This window comes from Astyanax mexicanus, chromosome 7 (assembly GCF_023375975.1).
Source record: "Astyanax mexicanus isolate ESR-SI-001 chromosome 7, AstMex3_surface, whole genome shotgun sequence".
In the NCBI taxonomy this organism is placed as follows: domain Eukaryota; kingdom Metazoa; phylum Chordata; class Actinopteri; order Characiformes; family Acestrorhamphidae; genus Astyanax; species Astyanax mexicanus.
Window position 1 is genome coordinate 25668907 of NC_064414.1, and position 24846 is coordinate 25693752.

General features: G+C 38.8%; 2 protein-coding genes across 2 annotated transcripts; both read left to right on the forward strand.

Moving 5' to 3' along the window:
* The first annotated feature begins 2754 nt into the window (after positions 1–2754).
* On the forward strand, positions 2755–15863 carry c9orf72 (C9orf72-SMCR8 complex subunit). Its single transcript, XM_007237987.4, has 10 exons — positions 2755–3070; positions 4491–5058; positions 8383–8478; positions 8584–8648; positions 8835–8907; positions 9027–9143; positions 10126–10361; positions 12750–12807; positions 12985–13094; positions 15501–15863. The coding sequence occupies exons 2-10, from the start codon at positions 4612–4614 to the stop codon at positions 15685–15687; spliced, it is 1389 nt and encodes a 462-aa protein (XP_007238049.3). The 5' UTR covers positions 2755–3070; positions 4491–4611; the 3' UTR covers positions 15688–15863.
* A 1246-nt stretch (positions 15864–17109) lies between these two features.
* Positions 17110–21895, forward strand: LOC103041526 (phospholipase A and acyltransferase 4-like). Its single transcript, XM_007237985.4, has 4 exons — positions 17110–17186; positions 20092–20191; positions 21173–21441; positions 21779–21895. The coding sequence occupies exons 1-4, from the start codon at positions 17172–17174 to the stop codon at positions 21893–21895; spliced, it is 501 nt and encodes a 166-aa protein (XP_007238047.3). The 5' UTR covers positions 17110–17171.
* Positions 21896–24846: the final 2951 nt, after the last annotated feature.

Genomic DNA, 24846 nt, shown 5'->3' on the forward strand with positions numbered 1-24846 from the left:
AAGAAAAGGAGGAACAAAGAGTGCTGGAGGATCAACATGTCACCAGCTGAACCCCAGTCATAAATCTCACAGCTTTTCTCATATCTTCTAAAGCCATCTGATACATAGTCAGTCTCTATGCAGTCCCAGACTACAGACGGCTTGCGTCGCTCTCTGCTGCAGATCTGCTCACCAGGTTTGCGCTGGGATGCCTGTGCTTGTGTCCCAGGCTGACTTTGTTGAAATGAATGCATTGCTTTTAGCCTTGGTGAACTAATGCGCTAGTCACGTTGTATATGTGGTGTAAACAGGCCGTCGGCATCAGGCATTAGGAGGGCCGATACAGAAATAATAGCCCCCTCGTTCCCCTGTGAGAAAGGGTGGTAGGGGCGCATGCATCTCCACTCTTCCACACCAGCGAATGCTAAAAGGATGAGAAGGGTGGAGGGAAATCACTCAGGCAGACATAATGGCTCTCAGTAAACATGACAACGGCTAATCAGTGCAATGAGTCCTGATCAAGGAGGGCATGTATGTGAGGGAATGTATAGCCACAAGACATCAATCCATCTCAATAAGGTTTAGTGGAGACAACTCTATAAGTGAAGGAGGCTCTAGTACCCTGTGCAAAGTCTACTAAAGGGGTGAAGAGTTTACCTAATTCACAGCTCTGTAATTCTCAAAAATATTGAATGGAGTAACGTGATTGCATAGAACAAAGTTCCACTGCCCCACAAATCAATGCTAGGGGCTGTATTGCCCTCTAACATATGTCTGGTATTAGATATAAGTTTTTATTTATCTGCTCCAGAGAGTCCTATGTGCATTTTCACATGTGTGTTAACTTACAGTTCATAGATTGGTTAGACGAGGGGTCCACAAACATTTGGACATACAGCTAGTAACACACACACACACACACACACACAACAGCCAGGCTGAACATTTTTACAGTAAAGATCACCCAACTCTTGGGTGCTGTTGCAGTGTATTTTTGTGTGTTTCTCACACACACACTGAGATTAAGCAATCTGAAGGGAACGCCCATTAAAACAGACAACCAATAGAGCGGGATGCTTCTATGTGGTGCTGTCTAGTAACCTGGCCATTAGATACATGGAAACGGTTGCTAGGCGCTGCCTAAAAGTGTTGCTAACGGTGCTGCACACTATTGTTACCATGACAACTCGAATGCATCTACCTCTTTCTCTGTCAGCCTGTTAAGAGTCACGAAGGAGGAAATCGTCTGAGCAGTGAAGACCCACATCACACAAAATGACCTGTCACACACCAACTCAAACACGCTGGATCAGGCAATTTAGATTTAACATAATCAGCAGTCACCTGAGCTGCCGTGACCATCATCTAAAATCCCATAGGCAGTTTTGTGTGATAGAGTAAGAGGCTAAGACATCTTCAATAAATTACACCATCAGGGTCACTTTTTTAAATAATGTACGCAGTTACATTTACTCATCGGGATACTTAGCATGCAACATTACTTGGTTAGCTTGGGCATAGAGTACTAAACAATATCAGAGACAGAAAAGACTACAACATCCATGAAAATTCTGTCTTAAAAAGAAAGGTTAGCTTACTGATAGAGACCCTTATTCACCCTCCACACTAATACCAGTAGGGTGAGGTGCACTCCACCAGTGGTAGTGCCAGAAATAAACTAAAATAAACACAAATATAAACATAAACACATACAGTAATCCCTTATAGCAGCTGAGCTTACTGGGAGCTCCCTGACCACCCGATCCCTAAGCCCTCCCCATTAAGCTTAGCACTACCACAATATTTAATGCTATTACATTAAATTATTGCATGATTCTTCTAACTTAGCTTGCCATATTCTGATGATGTTAATTTGCTGTTAACACAGCATTCAAAGAAGTAAACTGCACTAACATGTTAAATCACAGATTTTTTTTGTTTAGTTAAGTTTACTGGATGTCCTTAGAACATTTTTAGTTTAATGTTATTAAACATTCTGGCAAATGTTTGGATGTTACTATTAGTATTAGTCTTCATCTAGCTTGGGATGTTATGTGAGAAATTATTATGAATATTATCAAACCATTTTAAAAACGTTTGTGGAACATTATTTCTATATCATTATTACAGGCAAATCTGGAACCTTCCTGGAACCTTTTTCCAGAGTGTTCTCTGATAGTTGGGCAAGATTTGTATTGTCTCTGTCTAAAACAGAGAAAATATCTGGAATTAGCATTTGTACGAGTACAATATCTGAAAATTAAGTTTTTTGCTAGTAAAATGTTACTATACCTATTTAGAAAATCCTCTAAGTTTCCACTTATCTTAGTTTTTCTAGTTCATTTTTTTAGTATTATTCTCTTGAATTTCTTGTATATAAAGATTTAATTCTTTAATCTTATAAATAATGTGTACATTTTCCTGATACTTCTGCTCTGCCCTCTGTGCTGCTGTAACATTGCAAATGTTGGATTAATAAAGGCTTATCTTTTCTGACCTTAACTGTAGATATTAAACATTTCACAGCTGTTCTCCTAAATGAGAGTTTCTACTAGTAAAAACTGCAGTACAGAGATTCTAAATATGAATTTGACTGCTAAGGACTGTAAGTCTGGTGTAATTTTGGACTAAAACAGCTTCAGGCATATGTTTCTGCTGTGAGCTGAATGGGAATCAAAATAAGAAAACAGCCCCATCTAGTGCCAAACCGAATCACCTACAGCCCCATCCACCCTCAGCTACAGACTCCGAGTACTGTGAACGACTGACTGTACAGATGGGCAGGCCTGCGTATGACACATGTACAGCCCCACACATAGAGCTGTACAATCAGTTCACAGTATTTAGCTATGGATTCGTGCTGAAAGTTAAGTTTATTTGCTTCACACCTCACTTCTAACCTAAAAGAAAAAACAGATATAAAAACAGACATGCCTGAAGAGGGCAGTGTCTTACCAACCGCCCACTTCAACAACACACTCAACAACAACAGCAGCTCTTCTTCTCAGCTGTACACAGAGACAGAAATCACAGCAGGAACAGCAGCAGCAGGTCGAGATGACTTATTCCTGTATAGATCGCTTATTAACCGGTAAGACGCTCATATTAAGAATATGTGACACTACAGTAATATGCATAACTTCTGTTTATTGTGACCAGGAGCTAAATAGTTTAACAGTAGCTAACAGAACCCGGTAACTGTTAAGTGTGAAGGCGAGCGGAGGAACCGGTTACATGAACGTTAAAGCTATTGTTGTAGTTCATGAAGTCCATGAACAAGTTTCACGGGATTTTTTTTAGCGTGTGTAATAATATTAGTAAGCTGGACCTCTTTTTAATAATGTTTAGCTCTTGCCTTTCCCTCGACTCTGCGCTAAACTGAGCTGTCAGTCTGTCAGAACGTTGTAAACGAAGAGCTAACCTAGGCTAGGCTAGCTAACGCGAGTTAGCTAACAAGGGTAGTAACTGTATGTAACGCTATTTAGCTACCGTTAATTATAACGCTACCGTGTTTGTTTTGATGTTTATTAGCTAAGCTAACGCTAAATATAGTTTTTTTGCCATTGACATTTTACATAACAGTGCCCAGTTCTGACAGGAGGCAAAGCAGCACTAGCTATCTGTAAAGGGGAATTCCACCTGTTTCTCAAAATGTCTGGAAAAAGGTTTACATAGCTGGAGGAAAAGAGGAAAACAGCAATTATGAGTAGGAGTGAAGCAAATACCAGTACCTTCTTTCAGTGCTGAAAAGGTGAAGTGAAACATTAAGTACAATAAAATACCGGATACTGAGATGAGTATCTGAAAGTAGGCCATTATACTATATACTAATTTTTCTAACATTAACACCCCACAAGAAGAAACACACACCTAATACCAGCACAGTCTGGAACAATCTAAATCCTGTTTTTACTGCTTGGTATAAGGGCTGTAACTTATGAGTATTTTATTCGACTAATCTGCCAATTATATGCTTGATTATTCGATTAGTCATTTTTATAATTCATTTTTTTGTCACGCCCCTCATTTGTACCACCTACTCATGAGGAAAGCTAAACATTTAGGCCCCAAGACCAATTATGCACTACATTTTGAAACATCATTGGCCAACTAAGCATGAGAAGAGGCCAATCAGGATGCTTAGGATTTGTCACTTTGTTTATATGTTTCTTCCTCTATCACACTTTTTTTTCTGTCACACATTAACAACATGTCGGCAATGAAATTCCATGTCAACAATTTTTTTTTAGAATCGATGTTGTCGATTATGCCGACTAATTGTTGCAGCCCTTGATGCCACCAGATATATCATGCCTCATGCAATTATGGCTTTGTAATTGCATGATTTTTGATGTGTTTTAAACTAACTGTCCTATTAAGGCTTAATGGATGCCATTGTCATGATATTTTAGGTTGAAGTTCATACAACATTGTATAAAAATGGTTGTACTATATTGTACTCATCATCTGTGTGATAGTGAACTGTTTAATATCTAATTTAATTCACACAGGTTTCTTTATGGGCAGCTAAACGACACGACCACGTAGATCTTATGATTACCTCAGGACTGGATCTGACACCTGCGCTGTAAAAGAGAGCTGCTGGAAAGTGAACAGAGCATCTGAGACACCATGTCTGCTGCCTGCCCGCCTCAGTCTCCAGCCGTGGCTAAAACAGAGGTGGCGATGGAGGGATGGTGCCCTCTGCTTGCAGCCACCTTTGCCTACTGGGACAACATCCTGGGGCCTCGTGTCCGGCACATCTGGGCTCCCAAAGGTCAGGGGTCAATGTTGCTTAGTGATGGTGAGGTGACTTTCCTGGCCAACCACACGCTAAATGGCGAGATCCTGCGGAGTGCAGAGAGCGGTGCTGTGGATGTTAAGTTCTTTGTCTTGGCAGAGAAGGGAGTGATCATCGTATCGCTGATCTTCGACGGAGAACTGAAAGGTGACAAAAACACCTGCGCCCTGTCCATCATTCTGCCCCAGTCCGAGCTGAACTTCTACCTGCCCCTGCACAGCGTGTGTGTGGAGAGGCTGAAGCACATTGTTCGCAAAGGACGCATCTGCATGCAGAAGGTTTGTAGTCTCATCCATTCCCAACTTTCATACTTAAGCCCAGAGAATGGCCTTACCTCTCCCCTCATCACACAGCATAATTCTGGCTAACACAGACACCTGGAGGGTAGTTCTTCATGTGTAATCAGCTGTCCAGTGCACTCCTCATTTATTTTTTGGTCGGTACAAATACACAATAAACTCTGTGTTAAACTGGATCATAGTTGCTTTGGTTAATCTTAGCAGCAAACATAGCGGAGCTCTTACAGGTACTGTAATTTGTCTCATTCCATAATTTTTTAATAATTGTTGTGGCCTCCAGTATAAATGAATGCCATGTGAGACGTTTTTTTTGTCAGAGATTAAGCCTTAGTTATAAAGATATAGCACTATAGTGCTAGGTAAAGTTATCCCTCAAACTTAAGGTCAGACTCTTAGCGTCGCTCAGCCGTGGGTTGAGCAGCTTTGCTGGCCTGCAGTGGTCATCCAAACTATGAAGAAAAACATGGAATTATTTAGTAAACAAAAAAGTCTTTAACAAATAAAAATATGGGGGCTTTTTTGGGGACTTTTTCAGCTTTATGAGGTAGAGTCACTTGGAATGGCTTTCAGTTAATAACTGTGCTCAAAAGTAAATTACTTGAATTTATTGTCTTCTTAATGTTTTTGAGAGCTGTGTTGTGTTGTGAAAAGGTAGAGTTGGTATACAGTGAATAACCCTTTTTTGAGTAATATTCAAACCTATATTATGGTAAAAAACTACTAAAACTTTGAAAGCATTTTCAAGTGCAGTCACAAAGACCATCATAAACATTGATGATGAAATGATGAAACTGGCAGAGGAGTTACCTCTGTTGTACAGGATAAGTTCATCAGATAGATATGAGCCACCTAAAAGTTCCACAGAGAGTTTTTTTTTTTTTTTTACACTTTTAACACTTTAATATTACTACATGATTCCTTGTGTGTTCTTAATAGTCTGGATGACTTCAGTATTAATTTCACATTGAATGAGAACTTGTGTCCAAACTTTTGACTGTTGCAGTACATGATCCACACTTTTACTGTTTTAAACTTATTGGACAAACTGTGTATCCATTGGGAGAATTTGTTTTTCTTTAGATTTCAAAAAGAGTATTTTAAGTGTGAAAACCTCTAAATAATCTTGTATTTGCATAGTTGCTGAACTCAGTACACTATTCCCCTGTAATTGTCTCTGTATTTTACTCTCACACTTCTCTAGAACATTCTGGATGCTCATATCAGAATCACTGACAATTCCTCATGGGAATGATGCAACGATTGATTTCCTACAGGGGATTATTTCTGAAGTTCCTGTCACCATTTTCACTGCTCATGCGTTTTCATTTTGTGCAATATAATTGGATTATGTGTTACGAAATTACATGCATAATGTCAGGCACACAGTGATGGAATTTCATCAGGTTTTATTTTCCCCCATAGCCAGGCACTTTAATTAGTTAGCCGTTTTAGAAACTGCCACATGAATTCTCTCTTCTATATACACTGCCTGGCCAAAAAAAAAGTTGCCACCTGGATTTAACCAAACAAATGATCTGGCGTTGCTGCAGTTGTCAGGTCTAGGTTCAGCAACAGTATGTGCTGAATGAATGTGGTCAGCTGACTACATGAATATACTGAATATAGACCAGGTTATTCCATCAATGGATTTTTTCTTCCCTGATGGCACGGCCATATTCCAAGATGACAGTGTCAGGATTCATGGGGCTGGATAGTGAAAGAGTGATCCAGGAAGCATGAGTTCATCATTTTCACACATGGATTATTCACCACAGAGTTCAGACTTTTAGAATCTTTGGGATGTGCTGGAAAAGGCTTTGCAACGGTCAGATTCTACCGTAATCAATGCAAGATCTTGGTGAAAAATTAATGCAACACTAGATTGAACTGAAATTGAACTTTTTTTTGGCCAGTCAGTGTAGGTTGTTATATTTTATTAACAATCAGGAAGTATGGGCCTTATTTAATGGGGCTGCACAATACATTGTTTAAAAATTGCATTATGTACGTATGCATCTTATTTTTATGCTAAATGTCATGCCATTTTTTTTGTTCAACGAGCGAAGCACTTTGTAATTCTGTAATTACAGACTGTAGTTCTTCTGTTTCTCTGCATATTTTAATTCTTCAATGGTCAGGACCCCATTGGGTCACCACAAAGCAGGCACTATATGGGTAGTGCGTCATTTTCAACACTGTAGTGACACTGGCAGGGTGGTGGTGTTTGAGGTGTTAGTGTGTGTTGTGCTGGTATGAGTCGATCAGACACAGCAGTGCTGCTGGAGTTTTTAAACACTGTGTTCACTCTATTAGACACTTCTTCCAAGCTGAACCACCTTGTAGCTGTAAAGTCAAAGACATAAGCTTATCTGTTGCAGTAGTTTGTGTTTGTTATTCTCTAGTCCTTTATCAGTGACCGCAGGATTAAATACAATATTTCAGAGGAAAATTGTGCTAAGAAATTTCTTCAATCCTAATTTCAGATTTGTGTTTTTTTTATGCTCCTATAATAATTAAGGCTTTTGTGCTTAGCAGGGCTGGGTATCTTTGAAATATTTCTATACCTTTTTCAAATTGTGACCAAAAAATACGATAAAAAGTGATAATTATTTTCATACAACATATTTCTTTAACAGACAACATGAAGGATCTCATTCTCATACTGTCACTATGAGAGGCTACCATCTTTTTAGATCTTGTTGGAACAAACAAACCATGAGCATTTTGTTTGTGGTGCTTCTCTATTAAGAACTAAAACAGCAGCCTTACTCAAGTGCAGTGCTTCGACCATAAATGTTTCCCCTAAGCATATTGCTGGATGCATTTTAGTTTTTAAGAGATGCATTTCGTTTTAAGAAACATAAGCATTAGATTGGCAAAATTAAAATATATTTATATTAGTAATGTCATTCACTTCAATGTTAATTATAACCATGATTTAATTTTTAAGGCTGCTGTTTCCCTGTATTTCTGGAAGAGGGACAGTAATAATAGTGTAGTGTCATTTACATCTGGCAGACTATCACTTTTTTTTTTACTATATTTTAATATCTCAGGAGAGAGAGAAAGAGAGGGAGCAAGTGAGCGAAAGACAATAAGAAAAAAAGGAAACTGTGAGAATCATAATTAGATACCGTGTAGATGGGTTTTTAGAATACATTTCCTCTAAAGAATGGTAAGTGATTAAGGCCCATTGTCTACAGTGTTTTAAAAATGCATTATAGTGTCTTTTGAAGTTAAGTACAGACCTCTTAGAATTCTAATTTGGCTTCTTTATTGTATATGTGTATATTTGTATTGCAGGGTTACAGCATTATCGCTATGTTAACATCTGAGATTGTGCCCATCATGGAGCTTTTGTCATCTATGAAGACACATAGTGTTCCAGAAGAAGTTGATGTGAGTCTTTCTTCTGTAATAAACTCTGTTTTTCCCCATTTCTTTTTTTATTTTTATTTTGACAAAACAATCATTTTTTTCCTATGTATTCTTCTTTTACGACAGATCAAAGACACATTGTTGAATGATGATGACATTGGAGACAGCTGTCATGAGGACTTCCTGCACAAGTAAGTGCTGAGAGCTATGATACTATGAGATGTAAAGATAACATACGAAAGTGCAGGGCTATGTCCAACGGCTTTATTTCAGTGTGTGTGTGTGTGTGTGTGTGTGTGTGTGTGTGTGTGTGTGTGTGTGTAAGATGCACTGTAAATAGAACTGGCCTCCAGCTGTTTTTTTGTTCTATGTTTCAGAGCCATCAGCTCTCATCTGCAGACCTGCGGCTGCTCCATTGTTGTTGGCAGCAACCCAGAGAAAGTCAACAAGGTCCACACACACACACACACATATGCTCAGAATGATCATCATCCCACAGTTACTGTATGTTTACATGTTAATAGGTTTACAAACAGTAGGTTCATAAGTGGAATTGCTTTGTGTTGTAGATTGTCCTCACGCTGAGTCTGTTCCTCACTCCCACTGAGAGGAAGTGCTCTCGACTGTGCCGAGCGGATGGCTCCTTCAAGTACGACACTGGCCTCTTTGTTCAGGGGCTGCTTAAGGTACATTACCAAATTCACAGCAGCACCTTAAAATATCATAACGCATGGACACACTGTAAATCAATATTAGCAGGTTCAACCTAGAAACTTAAGTTCACCTACTGCTTTACTGTTTACTTTAATTCATGATTCAATGTCTAGTTTTGCTTTGAACTCCTCTACAAGTTGAATTGACTTAACAATACATGTTGATTTACCTCAAGTTCTTTACATTCTATTTATTGAATACCGTTATTTGCTTTATCATAGTTATTTAAGACAATAAAAAGTTAATTGCTCTTTAAAAGGTTATCATTGCTAGTTCAAATCCCAGTCATGCAGCTTGACATCAGCTGCCAGAGCCCTGAGAGAGCACAATTGGCCTTGCTCTCTCTGGATGGGTAGATGGCGCTCTTTCCGCTCATCGCTCCTAGGGTAATGTTAATCAGTGCAAGGCGTCTGTGAGCTGATGTATCGGAACCGAGTAACTGCGCTTTCTTACGAGTGCGCTGTTATGCTACTCGGTAATGCTGAATCAGCAGCAGTTTGAAAGGAGGCATGTGCTAGTCTTCACCCTTCTTGTGTTGTGGCATCACTAATGATGGGGGATATACAGTTGAGTAACAGCTGAATAGGTGAAACAATCAGCCTAGCAAAATTGAGAAAATAATTAGGAGAAATAAATCTTTAAAAAATTGCATTTGTAGTCTATTACATTATTGGCATACCAGTGGTATAAAATTGTCTTAAAATGACAATCATTTTGATGCATTTAATTCTGCAACAATATGTTATCCAAACAAAAACTATTAACCTGATATGATGCCCACAGAGCTGTAATGTGTGCAGTTTGTTCGAATGCAAATTTTCACAGGTGAGAAGCAGCAGCAGCAGTGAGCTGACTAGAGGCGATCATCCATCAACCTTAGTTGGTGCTAGTTTGTCCTTTTCAGTTTGGTGTGTCTGAGCCCTGAGAGGATCTGTGTGCTCTTTTATCACACAGGACTCCACAGGAAGCTTCGTTCTGCCCTACCGGCAGGTGCTTTACTCCCCATATCCAACTACTCACATAGACGTGGACATTAACACAGTGAAGCAGATGCCGCCGTGCCACGAGCACATGTACCACCAGCGCCGCTACATGAGGTCTGAGCTCAGCGCGCTGTGGAAAGCCGCCAGCGAGGACAACATTAGCCCTGACAACCTCATCAACTCCCAAGACTCCTTCACCCCTGACCTGTAAGACCTGTGATCACCTCCTTCTGCCATCATCCACACATAATCAGACAATTCTTTGCCCATCGAATTTTTGCCCAGCTGTTATGAGGTCAAATAGTAGCGGCCCAAATATTTTTTTGGGCTCTAATGCCTTATGAAAGTTGTATTAATGAAGAGCAGCAAGAGAAATAAATTCGTCAGTACAGCCTCCAGCCAAGCTGTTGCATTCTTTAATAAGGATAAAAGCAACTGGCCCACTGCCAGGGAAAATGATAATTACATGCAAAAATGTTCTTTGGTTTCAATCAATGCAGACTGCTGTTGCTTTGTAAGCATTATAAAGAGATATAATACTGATATACACCCACATACCACATACTACGTTTTTCAAACCCTTTCAGAGGCTTACCAGAGCTGCTCTTTAGTCTCCTACTGTATGACTAATTCTGTGGCTTAAAATCTTAAAGTTGCTAAGCTACTCATTTACCATGGCCTACATATAATAGTCACATTCACCCACAATGACTCACCTGTTCACTGTGAAAGTAATGCACAGGCAACTTCTGTTCATAAAAAGTTGGGACAGTATGACAAATGCAAATTCTAAAAAAGAACTCATTACATTTACATTGCCTTTTATTTTACTGCAGACAGTATGAACCCAAGAAGTTTAATTTAATCTGATCAGCTTCAATTCATTTGTTAAAATACATAAATTCCTGTAATTCAGGCCTGCATTATTCCTCCTATTCCAGAATAAAAAAAATACTTTGCATTGTTGCTATTCCTTCTCAGAACCCGTATAGCATGTTCTTCATTTAAACACATAAATGTACTGTGTGACGTTATTGTCACTTTCTTTTTTTTCCCAAGAATGTTCCACATATACTCTATTAGAGACAAGTTTGGTTTGCAGACAAGCCAGCAGTCCAGTCCCTGTATCCACTTCTTCCACAGTCATACCTTTGGAATGTGTGCAGCATGTGGATTTGCATTGTATTATTGAAAAATGCATATGCACAATTTAAGATATTTTGAGGACAGAATGTTTCTCTATGATCTCAGTATACTTTTCTGTATTAATGCTACCATCACAGAAATGTCCTTTTCATTTTTGGCACAGAGCATATGGTGCCAACGATCTGAAATATTGATTTGTCTGACCACAGTACACATTTTTACTGTATGATGTGAGTCCAAAGAAATCGATACTGCTTCTGGACATGGTAACATAAGGCTTCTGTTTTGCACTGTAAAGTTTTAAGTGGAATTTGTAAATATGCCTCTGTATTGTTTTGCTTGAAAAAACACATTGAAATTATCAATAACTAATTTGTTGAATAGAGAATAACTTAATTAAGTTATGCACTGAAGAGGTGGAAATATGCAGTTCCATACCCCTAGTTCCTTAAATAACATTGTTTTTAAAAATAGATTTCTGACATTTTATGTGTTGCCAATATCCTCTGTCTAAATTAAACCCTCATTCTTTAAACCCTCATTGCTAACAAAATTTTCCCCACTCCAGTTTTTTGCAGTGTGTTGCAGGTCTGAAATATAGTACAAATGAAAATGTTTAAGTAAAGTAAAGTTGACCAGACAAAACATAAAATATATTGGGTTTATGCTGTCAATTAAACCCAATTCAAGTATGTACAAAACACATAACGTTGTTTGCATTTTTCTTTTTTTCTGTTTTTTTTTATTGTCATTCACCATCATGCAAGTATTATTACAAAACATATTTTAGACACCCACGTCCAAAACATGCAATTTGTTAGACATTTCTGTAAGTCACAAAACTTACTTTTTTCTTGTGTTTCTTTTCGTCTTCACTGATTATTTGTATTTTTCAAGTCTTTCTGACGCAATAGTTTTCCTGGAAAAATAGAGATTTCGTTATACAGCCTGTGACATCATGTGACTGGCAGATTTGATAGTTTTTCTGCAAAAACATAGATTTTTGTAGTTATACAATCTGTGACTTTGTGTGACTTTTTTTTTTCATAAATTGAATAAATTCCAAATAGGAAAATATTTTCTTTCTTAAAACAATCAATGAAAAAGCCCATCATTGTTTTTTGGTGCACCTACATACACTGGCCTTTCCATTAACACATCCCAACACATAGACCACCCTTGTGGTCAGTGCTGTCCACCTCTCAAATAATAATAATGATCTAGCCAGATGCAGTAATGTTTTTTTATTGATGAATGTGGTACAGTGGGGAATGACAAACTGCATCAGTAATAAATACAGACAGTAATTGTATTCCTGCATTATACAGCCACTGAGTGCAGATAAAAGGCAAGTCAAACTAATAAACTGCCATTTCAGTGTACAGTTTCCACAATTCCACAAACACATTTCTGTCAAAATACAGTAAAGTTTCCCCTTTCTGTTTTCAGGAATATTTTTCAGGATGTGATGCACAAAGACACACTGGTGAAGTCTTTTATATATGAGGTAAGAGTTTTCCTGTCTTTAGCTCTTCTCTACAGTACTTTGGCATGGCTTTAGAAATAATAATGTGGAGCAGTGAAGTGGCACTTTCATATAAGCTGCCGCTCACAGGGAAGATCATACAAGAGTTTCATATGCACTGGTACTGTACATCTCGTGTGTGTTTGTGTGTGTGTGTAGGTTTTTCTCTTGAAGCCCAGCCTGTCTTTGAGAAGTGTGTACTTGTCCCATTTTCTTCTGCTGCTGCACAGGAAGGCTCTTACACTGCTCCGATATATTGAGGATGAGACGTATGTATTACAGATCACTTTCTATCATGTGTCAAATTTAAACAGTAACATTTTTCATTAGTATTAGGTACAGTTTCATTGTGTATCATAGCTGTCATGAAATAATCTGTGTCTTTAAAATGGCTTCTTAAACCTTGGTGATGTTCAATGAGTCAAATCATTTCAAAACTATTGTATTCAATGAGTCATTTAGGAGCATTTATTGTGGTCCATTCATCATGATATTTTGACACAATAAAGAAAAGCAGCCGGATTCGGATTGTGATAAAGGATTGTTGCATGGCAGCAATGTTTTATTAATAAAAATTGTGTAAACCAGCCCATTGTCATCCTCTTACAGAAGTGCATACACAGATAGGCAGTGCTGTAGTTCTTAAACTGAATTACTCTTAGACTGAGTTGTCTCATGTTATGACTTTGTTGTGTCTTTAATTAGAGAGAAGGTAGATCACTTAGCAGAGTGTTGGTAGAACAGCTGGGACCCCAGTCACATCTGGCATTAACATTAATGCAAGTATAATACAAGTGTGAACGGGGTCCAGTGTGTTTCGAGGATGTGTTGTAATCCGATCTCTCAAACCACATTCTGAGGAGACACTTATGACCACATAATTATTGTGTAGTTTGATTACCATAGTGTCTTGATGTGTTCCTGAAAGCAAAGCACGGACGAGGCTCGCCATGATATATTGTTGAAAAAATTATTGCGATTGTAACTGTATGACCATTTAATGGCATTGATAAAATTCTAATTTAATAGAACAACACCTTAATTAGATCATTAAAAGAGCAGTTTCATTTTAAAGAATATTCAGACACTGGAATTAGTATAATTTTCGGAAAAATAAAGTAAAAATAGATAGATAAATAAATAAATGCCGAATCCCATTTTACCCCTTGGCCCTACCACTCTTAGCCCTACCCCTATAAAAATAGTGTAAAAATAGTGCTGTATATCTGTATCAGGTGCATTAAGGTTTGTCCCATTTCTCAGAAAGAGGATTTTATCCCCCTTGTAACTCAAAAACAAGGAGTAGGGATACAAAAGAGAAATGGGATTAGGCCAAAACCTTAATAAAGAAAAATCTTAAAAATAAAATCTACATACTGACTCCTGTTAATGGGCTCTCCTATTAGGCCAAGAAAAGCATAATGGTCGGTCTATTTTTATGTATTGTTCGATAAGTCACCAACATAATTATTGTCAGTGGCCTAGCAACGCCCACATTAACCACTGCACTGTCAAAACACACATAATACCAGCGAGACCACACTGCCACCTGTCTGCATGTTAGCTAAGAACCCTACAATAACAATCTTTGAATAAATGCTATATTTGTGGCTGGTGCACAAATGAAATCTTGATTTGGGCTCATTTTTTTTTCTGTAATCACCTTCACCTCTAGCGATGAACTTATTACAATTAGAGATGCATTTAGGGGCATTTTCACACTTACCCCGAATAAATGAGACAATTTCTGTGTTCATTTGGGCTCAGCACTTTTATTTTACATTATTTTACATGTTTTATTGTATCCAATAAAAATAAAAAACAACATTTGAGTATTGAGGAACCGTGCTTTTGGGATGCTCTGCATTTTACCATGAAGGAGTTTCTCCAAAACAGCAATAGAATCTGACAAGATTTGTATCCATGCAGGCCAGCACCGTGCTGTCAGTAAACACACTCTCTCCACAAGGTGAGCTTAACTAACACCATAAGCAATCACCTTCCAAATTGAAACAACCCCACATATGGACACAGGCACAGATAGCTTCTGAAACTAGAGCAGTCCACACCAGACTCCATTACAGAGATAAGTCACTAATGTAATTATCGTGACCAGCCCAATACTGTCCACATTAACCACGGCACTGCCGAAACATACATAATACCTGAGCAAGCACACCTCGTCCAGAAAAAATGGCTGGTTTGAAAACACTGTAAGATGTCAGGTGCGTATGGCTTTGATTTTGGAAGTCTTTTGTGATCGGATCACCAAAAACGCATGTTAATATAAGGTGTTAATAGGGCCTGGGTTAACACTGGGTGCTGTCATGACAAACTGAGATTTGGCTCCTCACTCAGGACAGCACAACACATTCTGAGTTCCTGGATCTTGGCACTACATTTGCTAATCAGGAAACCTCTGTGACATGATTAAATCAACAAAAAGGAGCATTTATTCAGGGTGGAGGTCAGTCAAAGGAGAATGGCGTAAAATAATTGGACTAGAAAATAATTAAGATCCTCCTGAAAATCATTATATTTTAAAAGCCTTCCTCTGTTGTTAGGATTGATTGTGGTGATGGTATAGACTCGAGGCTGAATGGTGTGGGAGATCTTTACTGACTCTGGTGGCGTATTGATCACACTTGTTTTGATGATAATGTTATATTGTTTAGTCAGAAGGGGAAGAAGCCGTTCCGGTCCCTGCGCAATCTAAAGACTGACCTGGACTTGACCGTGGAGGGTGACCTGAACATCGTCATGGCGATGGCGGAGAAGCTGCGGGCAGGTCTTCACTACTTCGTGTTTGGGAAGCCATTCTTCACCAGTGTGCAGGAGCGTGACCTACTCATGAGCTTCTGAACTTCTGTGCTCTACACTCACATTGGCACTGTGCCAAAGACTGCAATCCAAAAGACTGTCCAGATTGATGCTGATTCATGTGCTAAATAAACAAGCCAGTGTTCGGTGTATGCTGCTGCTTACATATAGTTAACATATTTCTGATAATACCTGCTGAGCTTGTGTGACCTGTAAGTGTACTTGTTTGTAGTTTGTAGTACTTGTTTGTACTAATGTTTTTTTTTTCTTTTAATGATTGAAAACTTATTCAGATGGATGCTGCACAATAAAGTCTTCATTGTGTTTTAAAGCTGTCAACAAACTTTACATGTATTAATCAATATACATCCAAAAATAGTAGGATATCCAAGACTGTCAGAATAGGTAAAAAGATAATTACAAACACAACCATTTGCAGTAAAACCAAAACCATTCTTTTAGGACTGATTATTGCAATATTACTGTTAAGCATTATTAAGACTATATAAAATCGCTGGAATTTTAATTGGTGTGTGGAATGAAAATGAAGAATGAAAGCCTTTGTATTTTGTTTACTTATATCAACACATTTAGAATCATGTCTTAACAGACAAATACAAAACAAACAAATGGATCTAAAATGTTTATGTTGGTGTCTGTGTGTATTAAATATATTATCCAGAAATGCAGAACATTTCAACCGTAAAAAAATCTATCGGTCATCATCAGTCAATTCTGTAATCATTGAACAATTTAAACCAGTAATAGAATAGATATTTTTTCAATATCAAAATTTTCAGATTTGATCAATAATTAATATACTGTTCCCACCAGAGCAAGTGACATTACATTAGTATGGGTTAGTGTTATTCTAAAACGTAAAAAACAATCATAACTTGCCCTCAAAACAGCTCGTCGCTTAGGTTATTTATCTCCCCAGTAACATTAGTGTTAGTTCTCACTAGTTTTCTTTCTAGATGTCTGGAAAAAATTAGTTGTGGTCCCTGAGGTCTCTGTTATCGAAATGTGGCAGAATTTAAATTCTGCGTAATGTTTCGGTGAAAAAGATCACATTCAACTTAACATCGGACTACTCAAGATAAAAAGCGTTCATTGATTAGGTACTGGACGAAAGTGGGACTAGCTTGTTTTTTTGCTGTTTGCCAATGTGTGAAGATTTTAAACATGCAGAAAAATGACTAATTTGGCCTGTTTGAATGATTGTTGATGTTCAGTAACGATAGAAAAAAGGTTTAGTTTCTAATGAACTTCACCTCAGACAGAGGACTTGACCGGTCTTGTCTACAGTCTTCGAGTTCACCTCACCCTGAGAAAAAATGTCCGGATTGTTATCAGCACATGTTCAAATAAAAGAAGAGGCGTGTTGTTGTTATGTGCAACCTCAGAGCTGCTTGGGATTGTCACCTAACAGGTATAATGCTTCTTTTTTTTTTTTTTTTTGTTTATAATGCTTCTGCTGTAATATCTGAACCATCATTTTGCTGCTGCCCTTCAAATCTTCTATCATGTCCTGGAATCAGGTACAGTCATTTTTATTGTATGTATAAATATTTTATTAATAGTTTGGCAAAAACTGTTAAATATTTACTCATATAGTGTGACGGCGCCTACATTACATACAAAGTAAACAAACTAATCAACCAGAATTGGCACCTTGCGCCAAAGACATTGTCAGAGAGTGTCGCAGCCTGGTACAATGCAGAGTAGAGTTGTCTGATAGATTTACTTCTGCCACAGGCTTCCAGGCGACAACAAGAACAAAAGAAAACTATTTTTCCAGGGAATAAATCACTATAAAAAGCACTATATTTAGTAACAGTTGAGATGTGCCCTTGGTCAATTCCTTCTGTGGTAAGTAAATGTAGGTTTGTACCAAGGACTGCTATTATACAGTTATGGGCTGGTATTACCTATAAAGCGACTCAGATGGAAGCGTAAAATAACCAGCTTAGGTCATCCCTACATAAAATTTGTTAGGGCGATTTTCCTGTTAAAATATAATTTAAACTGTCTCCTATTTTATTAATTAATTAATGGAATTAATAAACCTTAATGTGGGTAGAAAGCAATTTGCGATAAGAGTGTCTCACTTTTGTCCTGTTCCTTGTCCTTTCTGGTCTGTTTTTTCTGGTCTGGATGTTTTTCCATGGTTCTGTTTTGTTTCTGTCTTGTCTCCTCCCTTGTCTCCACCCTAGTTAGTAATGTTTCCACCTGGCTTTTTTTGTTGCCCTGTCCCCATGTTACCTACCCCAGGGGTTCCCAGCCCCTGTGTGTGTTTATAGCCCCTTTCTTTCAGAGTTCCCTTGTCTGGTCTTGTGCATGTTTTACATCTGTAGGATTGTAACCTCCTTGTTTCCTGTAATAGTTCATTTCTTATTTTGTTAGCAAAGACCTGTCAATTAGTTAATCTTGTTTTGTGTATACTTTTCTTTACTTGTATTTTGTTTTCTTGTTAAATAAAATTGCTTTCATTTACGTCCACCATCCTTATCCTTGCTGCATCCCAGACAGAAGACCAGACCGAAAACTTACACAAGTAATCCTTGGACCAGGTGTGCCATTCAACAGACTCCCCTTCCTAATGGCACACCTGTGGGACAGCATGCTCAGGACTCTCCCTTAGGTGCAGGGAAAAAAATTGGGGAGGGGGGGGGGGTTGAAGGTTGGTGCCAATGTCCCATGAACAAGAATACTCATGACATGCATTATTGACTTCCTCATGCTTACACCCATTGAACCCCATTTTAGCACCAACACTGGATTCCAGGGTATCCGTTACTGTTCCAACAGTGGCATCTGCCTGAGCTTCAGTACCAGCTCCAGTGATTCCTGCCGTCCCTGCTCCAGTGTCAGCGTTGGCCGCCGCTCCTGTTTCAGTGCCAGTGGTGCCTGCCGTTCCTGTTCCAGTGCCAGCTGCTCCTGTTCCAGTGCCAGCGGTGCCCGCTGCTCCTGTTCCAGTTCCAGCGGTGCCCGCTACTCCTGTATCAGTGCAGGGGTGCCCGCTGCTCCTGTTTCAGTGCCAGCGGTGCCTGCTGCTCCTGTTCCAGTGCTAACGGTGCCTGCCCCTCATGTTCCTGTACCCGCTGCTCCCTGTTCCACTGTTTCAGAACCCGCTCCCAGAACTATTTATACTGCCTGGTCCCATGTTCCTAGGCCCAAGAACTGTGCCCAGGCTGGCCCCACACTCTATCACAGAATTTGGTCATTCCTTGGCCCTAATCAGTGTTTCTATTTGTACCAGTGTTTTTTCCTGTTTCTGTCTTCATCCCTGTACCAGTGTCTAGTGTTCCAGTTCCCATTCCTGTCACTGTGTTTGTTTCAGTCCCCGTCAATGTTTTTTTTTTTTCTAATTTTTCCCATTTTCTTCCCAATTTACAAGGCCAATTACCCAACCCACTCATTAGCACTCCCCCTATCACTAGTGATGCCCCAAGCCAGGAGGCTGAAGACTAGCACATGCTTCTCCGATAAATGTGAAGTCAGCCACCGCTTCTTTTCGAGCTGCTGCTGATTCAGCATTGCCGAGCAGCCAGCGCGCTTGGAGGAAAGCGCAGATGCTCAGTTCCGATACATCAGCTCACAGACGCCCTGTGCTACAGACATCACCCTAGGAGTGATGTGGGATGAGAGCGCCATCTACCCACCCGGAGGGAGCAGGGCCAATTTTGCTCCCTCTGAGTGCCAGCAGCTTGATGGCAAAGCTGCATGAGCGGGGGTTCGAACCTGCAACCTCCCGCACATCTTTTGTCTAGTCCCCTGTCCAGTCTTTGTTCCCGTCCACTGTCCAGTCTCCGTTCTTGTCTAATCCTTTTTTGTCCCAGTCATGTCATATCTTCTGTTAGTGCCTTGTGGCACATTTCTCCAGTTTTTCTGGTTCCTCTTCTTTACCGGCTCCAAAGGTTTTGTTGTGCCCCGGGAGTTTAGGAGGCAACTTTTGTCATGCTTTTGCCCTGTTCCTAGTCCATTCTGGTCTGTCTCTTCATTTTTCTGGTCTGCTTGATTTCCTATATTTTCTTTCTTGTCTTCCCCCTTGTTTTCACCCTAGGCAGTAGTGTTTCTACCTGTCTCATTTGTTACCCTGCCCCCTCATTACTTTTCCCCAGGTGTTCTTAGCCCTCACTGTTTGTATATATAGCCCCTGGTGTTCAGTGTCCCCTTGTCTGGTCTTATACTTGTTTCACATCTGTATGATTACTCCATCCTTAGTTCCTGTAATAGTTCTGTTAGCAAAGTCCTGTTTTTTTTTTTTTTTGGTTTGTATTATTTATTAATGTGTTAAAATACATTACTTGCATTTATATCCCGTTTTTCCTTGCTGCAACCCTAACACATAAACACAATGGAGGGGAGTTATTTATCAGAATTAAATTATAAGTGACAGTTTTAAAAATGACTCATGTTTAATCAGCTGTGTTTTTCCACAAGGAACCAAAAGTTGGGGATCTCATAGAAATCTTTCGTCCTGTGTATCAACACTGGGCCATGTATGTAGGAAATGGCTATGTCATTCACCTTGCACCACAATGTGAGTACACTATTACACAAGAACTTTGCTTGTGTGTGTCAAATTATTACAAATTCAGCTGGTTTATAACAGTAGGCAAACAAATTGTGTCACAATTTTAACACACATATACATTATGCTGAACTTTATAGGGTAATTATAATTTCTCAGCATGTACTTTTTACTCAAGCGCTCAACCATCCAATAACTCAATAGAAACAGTGAGTTCTGGGTTGCATACTAAAATAAAGAAGAGTGCAACTGAATTTATGACCATTATCTCAATTTGTCTAAGCCTCTAAATATCAGATACATCATTAATAAGGGTGGATTGAATCATAGATTGGCAGACATGCAACAAAATTATCCAGGAGGCAACAGTGATTTGCAATCCTCCTCCTGTTGGAGACCTTTGTTGTCCCAGTTTTCACAACATTAAAATAAGGCTTATATTTGTACTAATACATGATTGTACACAGACATGCTTCTCAGAATTAGGTTCACTTATTAAAACACACACTGATTCTACATTATAATTGACAACAATATCATGTCAACACAATATTATATATTCATTTCTGTTCAGTTTTTGTTGTTGTGTCATAAACCTGACAATTTCATAAGGCAATCCCTGATGAACCTTCTGCATTACTGTATTACCTAAAATACTTAGCGGTAAATGTTGTTGTAGACTTCATGACCAGACTGTGCTCAGAATTTCTTTGTCTGATGCAAGGGCTTAAGAGGTACACTACTAGAACCCAATGTTGATTTATTTGACACATTTTCACCTACAGTTTTTAATTTGGTCAAAAAAGGCTATGTGTGACCTTTGGTCAATATTCTCTCTTCAGAAAATAATATACCATTAAGAATCAAGAGAAATAAGGTTTTGGAAATATAGAAATTCTTTCCTCCCTTATCCTCCCTACTGTGCTTTTGCTACTAATTGAACGCAGAAAAGTATGAACATGCGTAACAGTTCTTTCTGTTTTCTCTTAGCTGAGGTGGCGGGTGCTGGCTCCAGCAGTGTGATGTCAGTGATGAATAATTTGGCACTTGTAAAGAAGGAGAGACTCTCAGACGTGGTGGGAAAGGATGCTTACAAAGTCAACAACCTCTTGGATAATGAGTATAAACCCAGACATATCAATCTGATTCTCAAAGAAGCTCACAGTCTCGTAGGCCAAACGCTGCCTTACAGCATTTTCAGCAGCAACTGTGAGCACTTTGTCACAGATTTAAGATATGGGAAGCCGACGTCGCGCCAGGTGGGTCACGGTCACATGTGTCCGATATTTATACTACAATCTATTAAATTACTATAGGACTCTAAAAGCACATCTAAAGTTAATCATTTAAAGTGGATTTAAGGACTTTTGGTGTACTGTGTACTGCTTTACCTGTTTAAAAAAAAACCTGATTAAACTCACCTTTTAGAAGGTCTGTTGCCACAGGGAAACCAGCAAACTGTGCTGGCCTACCCCTATTTAATATACAGTATGTATATTAGATCTATACTGCATATCAGTCCCAATCAGTCCAAACTATACTTCCGTATGCATCATGCACTACTTTCAACATAATGTTTTCTTTATTGCACTCTAGGTACAACAGGCCATTATTGGAGCAGCTGGAGGTGCAGCTATTGTTGGAGCAGCTGTTCTGGCAGGACTCGGATTTGGAAAAGAGAAGGATAATGAACATAAATCCTACCGTCGCTGAAACAAAGCAATGTAAAATAAAATGATTAGTCACTGTTTCATACAATTTATTTGGTCTAATTACAGCTGCCAACCCTAGTTATATTTAACACATATTTTATATTAATGCAGTTTAATAATAAACAAATGCACTAAAAACTGTGAGATGAAGAGATCTGAAGTGTCTGCTCACGACTCTTTGCTTTTAAGAGAGTCTGATTATAATGCAACAGTGGGTCTCAAGAAAGTTTGGGCAAAGGATTTGAACATGCTATCAAATTATTAAAACTGTGGCATAGGGTTTTCCAGAATTTATAGAAAAAATGTTAAGTTAGACTTAGCATGTGTGCAGCATTATACATACTATTATACATACTATTACAGACAAACCAAGTCTCCCTGAAGCTGCGGGAGTCTCCCGCATTTCGGCAGTGGCTCCCGGAAGCCCGTGAGTCACATATATTCTCCCGGAATTCAGAACGAGCGCCCCAAACGCGCACTGCACGCAAACGCGCACACAGGCGACAGGCTTTTTTCTCTCTAATCGCGTGTGGGAAGGAGAGACAAAACAGAGAGGGTTCTGATTGGCCTGTTCTCTGCAAAGAGTCTGCGAGACAGCCAATCAGTTTTTAGTGTGGGCGGGCCTCCCTGAAATCAACTTTTGCAACTTGGGATGTCTGCTATTATACACATTGGAAAACTCAATACAAGTCATAAAAAAATATGTGAGCTGCAAAACTCTTAGAACTGTTAGAGTAACACAGATTCGCAGAATCTCAGGGAAGTGACATCACTAACACCACAGCAGAAGAAGAATCAACAACAAATGGGACTCGTGAAGTGGAACGAAATTGTTGGATATTTTAAACAAGTGGGACGTGCATTCGCCCCCCTTGCGTTAATACATTGTTGCGCCACCTTTTGCTGCGATTACAGCTGCAAGGCGCTTGGGATATGTCTCTATCAGTTTTGCACATTCTTTCTTGCAACCCTTTCCACAGATTCTCGATTGGGTTCAGGTCTGGACTTTGACTTGGCCATTCTAACAAATCCAACAGTATCTCGGACCTGCCTCGTGTGTTCCTTGGTCTTCATGATCCCCTCTGTGCTTTAAACAGAACTCTGAGACTATCTCAGAGCAGGTGCATTTATATAGGTACTTGATTACACACAGGTGGATTCTATTTATCATCATCAGTCATTTAGTTCAAGATTGGATCATTCAGAGATCCTCACTAAACTTCTGGATATGTACATATGTACAAGATATGTACATATATATTGTGGCGTGGAAGAGGAAGGAAGACCCGTGAGACTCATGCTGAATGCTCAACAGCTCCTTTATTGAACCAGCTTGCCACTCACTTACAGCCTTAAACAAGACTAGAAGAGTTAAAACCATCCCCACAGAGCTAAATAGCCCAAAGGCCACCAACCCAGCTGTGTGTCTCTCAGATGGCAGATCCAGAGTGGTGCCCACCCTCTCTGCATAACCCCTCCCAAGGGAGATGCCCCACCCCTGTCATCCTCGCACACAGGAGAACAGAAACATGCCTGCAGGCAGCCACACACACAACCCAGAGCCGCCACAATATATATATATATATATATATATATATATATATATGTATATATACACACACACATACACATATATATATATATATATAGAGCTTGCTAAACAAACAGCTAACTAGGTAGTATCTTTTCTGTCATTATTCACTACGTTTAGCTAAGTTACTATCTCAGGTTTCACAGTAGTAATTAGCTTCCACACAGTTAGCCTGTATTTATTATTTATTTATCTAGCGTTAGTGTTTAAAGTTCTTTCTTAAATTAGTAAAGACGAGATTTATTACTTAGTTAGGTTAGCATGATCTATCTGATATCTACACTAATGGTAATCTTTCAATGGCAGTTCACAAACAACAGAGCAAATCCATGATTAAAGTTATGATTTCTAGACCATTTTGGCTATATAATATTACCCACAGTTTTTAGCTGAAAGTTTGAAAATAATTTTGAAAATAATGTTTTATGCTTACCTGCTGCAGAGCGGAGGAAAAAAAATTGAAAAACCTATTGGCGTTTTTTTGCTTTTCAATTTGGTTGCATTGAAAAACAAGTGAAAATGATATATTGAAAAAGTTTAACTTAAAGGCAAAAAATCAAATGCTATAATCCAAAGCAAAATAATTTAGTGCTACTAATTTAAATCTGGTGAACTATCTATATATTAAAATAATTACAAAAGTACTAAAATATAATAATTTTGGCCTATAGCCCCCATGCAGTACCTCTGTCCACAGATAAAAAAAAAAACACTGTTGTATATTATTAGCAAATTCCTCCACTTCCTCCAAATAGGTATCTAATCAGCGTTTCTCTGCCTGAATAATTAAGATTAATGAATAATACGCCTTTATGCTAACCTAGCCATGATAACACTGCAGCTGAGCTAACAGAAAACTGGAGCTTTCCAAACCAAAGAGAATGCTGTCAACCTTTTTACTTTCGACTGAATTCTAACTATATCAACTACAAAGACTGTTTTTTTGTTTCTCTTACCTTGTATTAAACCCACACCTTTAAACAGTTTCACTTAAGCAAGAAGTAAACAAAGGTCATTGCCAAGTCTATAGCTATAAATAGAAAATGAGGTTTGTGGGCAGGGTGCTGCTCCACACAGACCTCCGTCAATCAAAGATCACTTTCACCGACCCTGAATCAGGACAACAGCAGAAAGTGAGTATTTATTCTAGGTGGAGGTAAAATAGGTAAAAAAAACATTCTTGCAGGGTTACTATAGATCTTTTGAAACTGTGAAACTAATTATTTGATGTTGAAGGAGTAAATATTGTAATATTGTAACGTATGTATGTGCAGGGCAGAAACGTTGTTATTCATTATCCCAGCCTGTATAATTATGTAGGAGGTCCTTGTTTAATGTAATGAAAATAAGAGTTGTGTCAT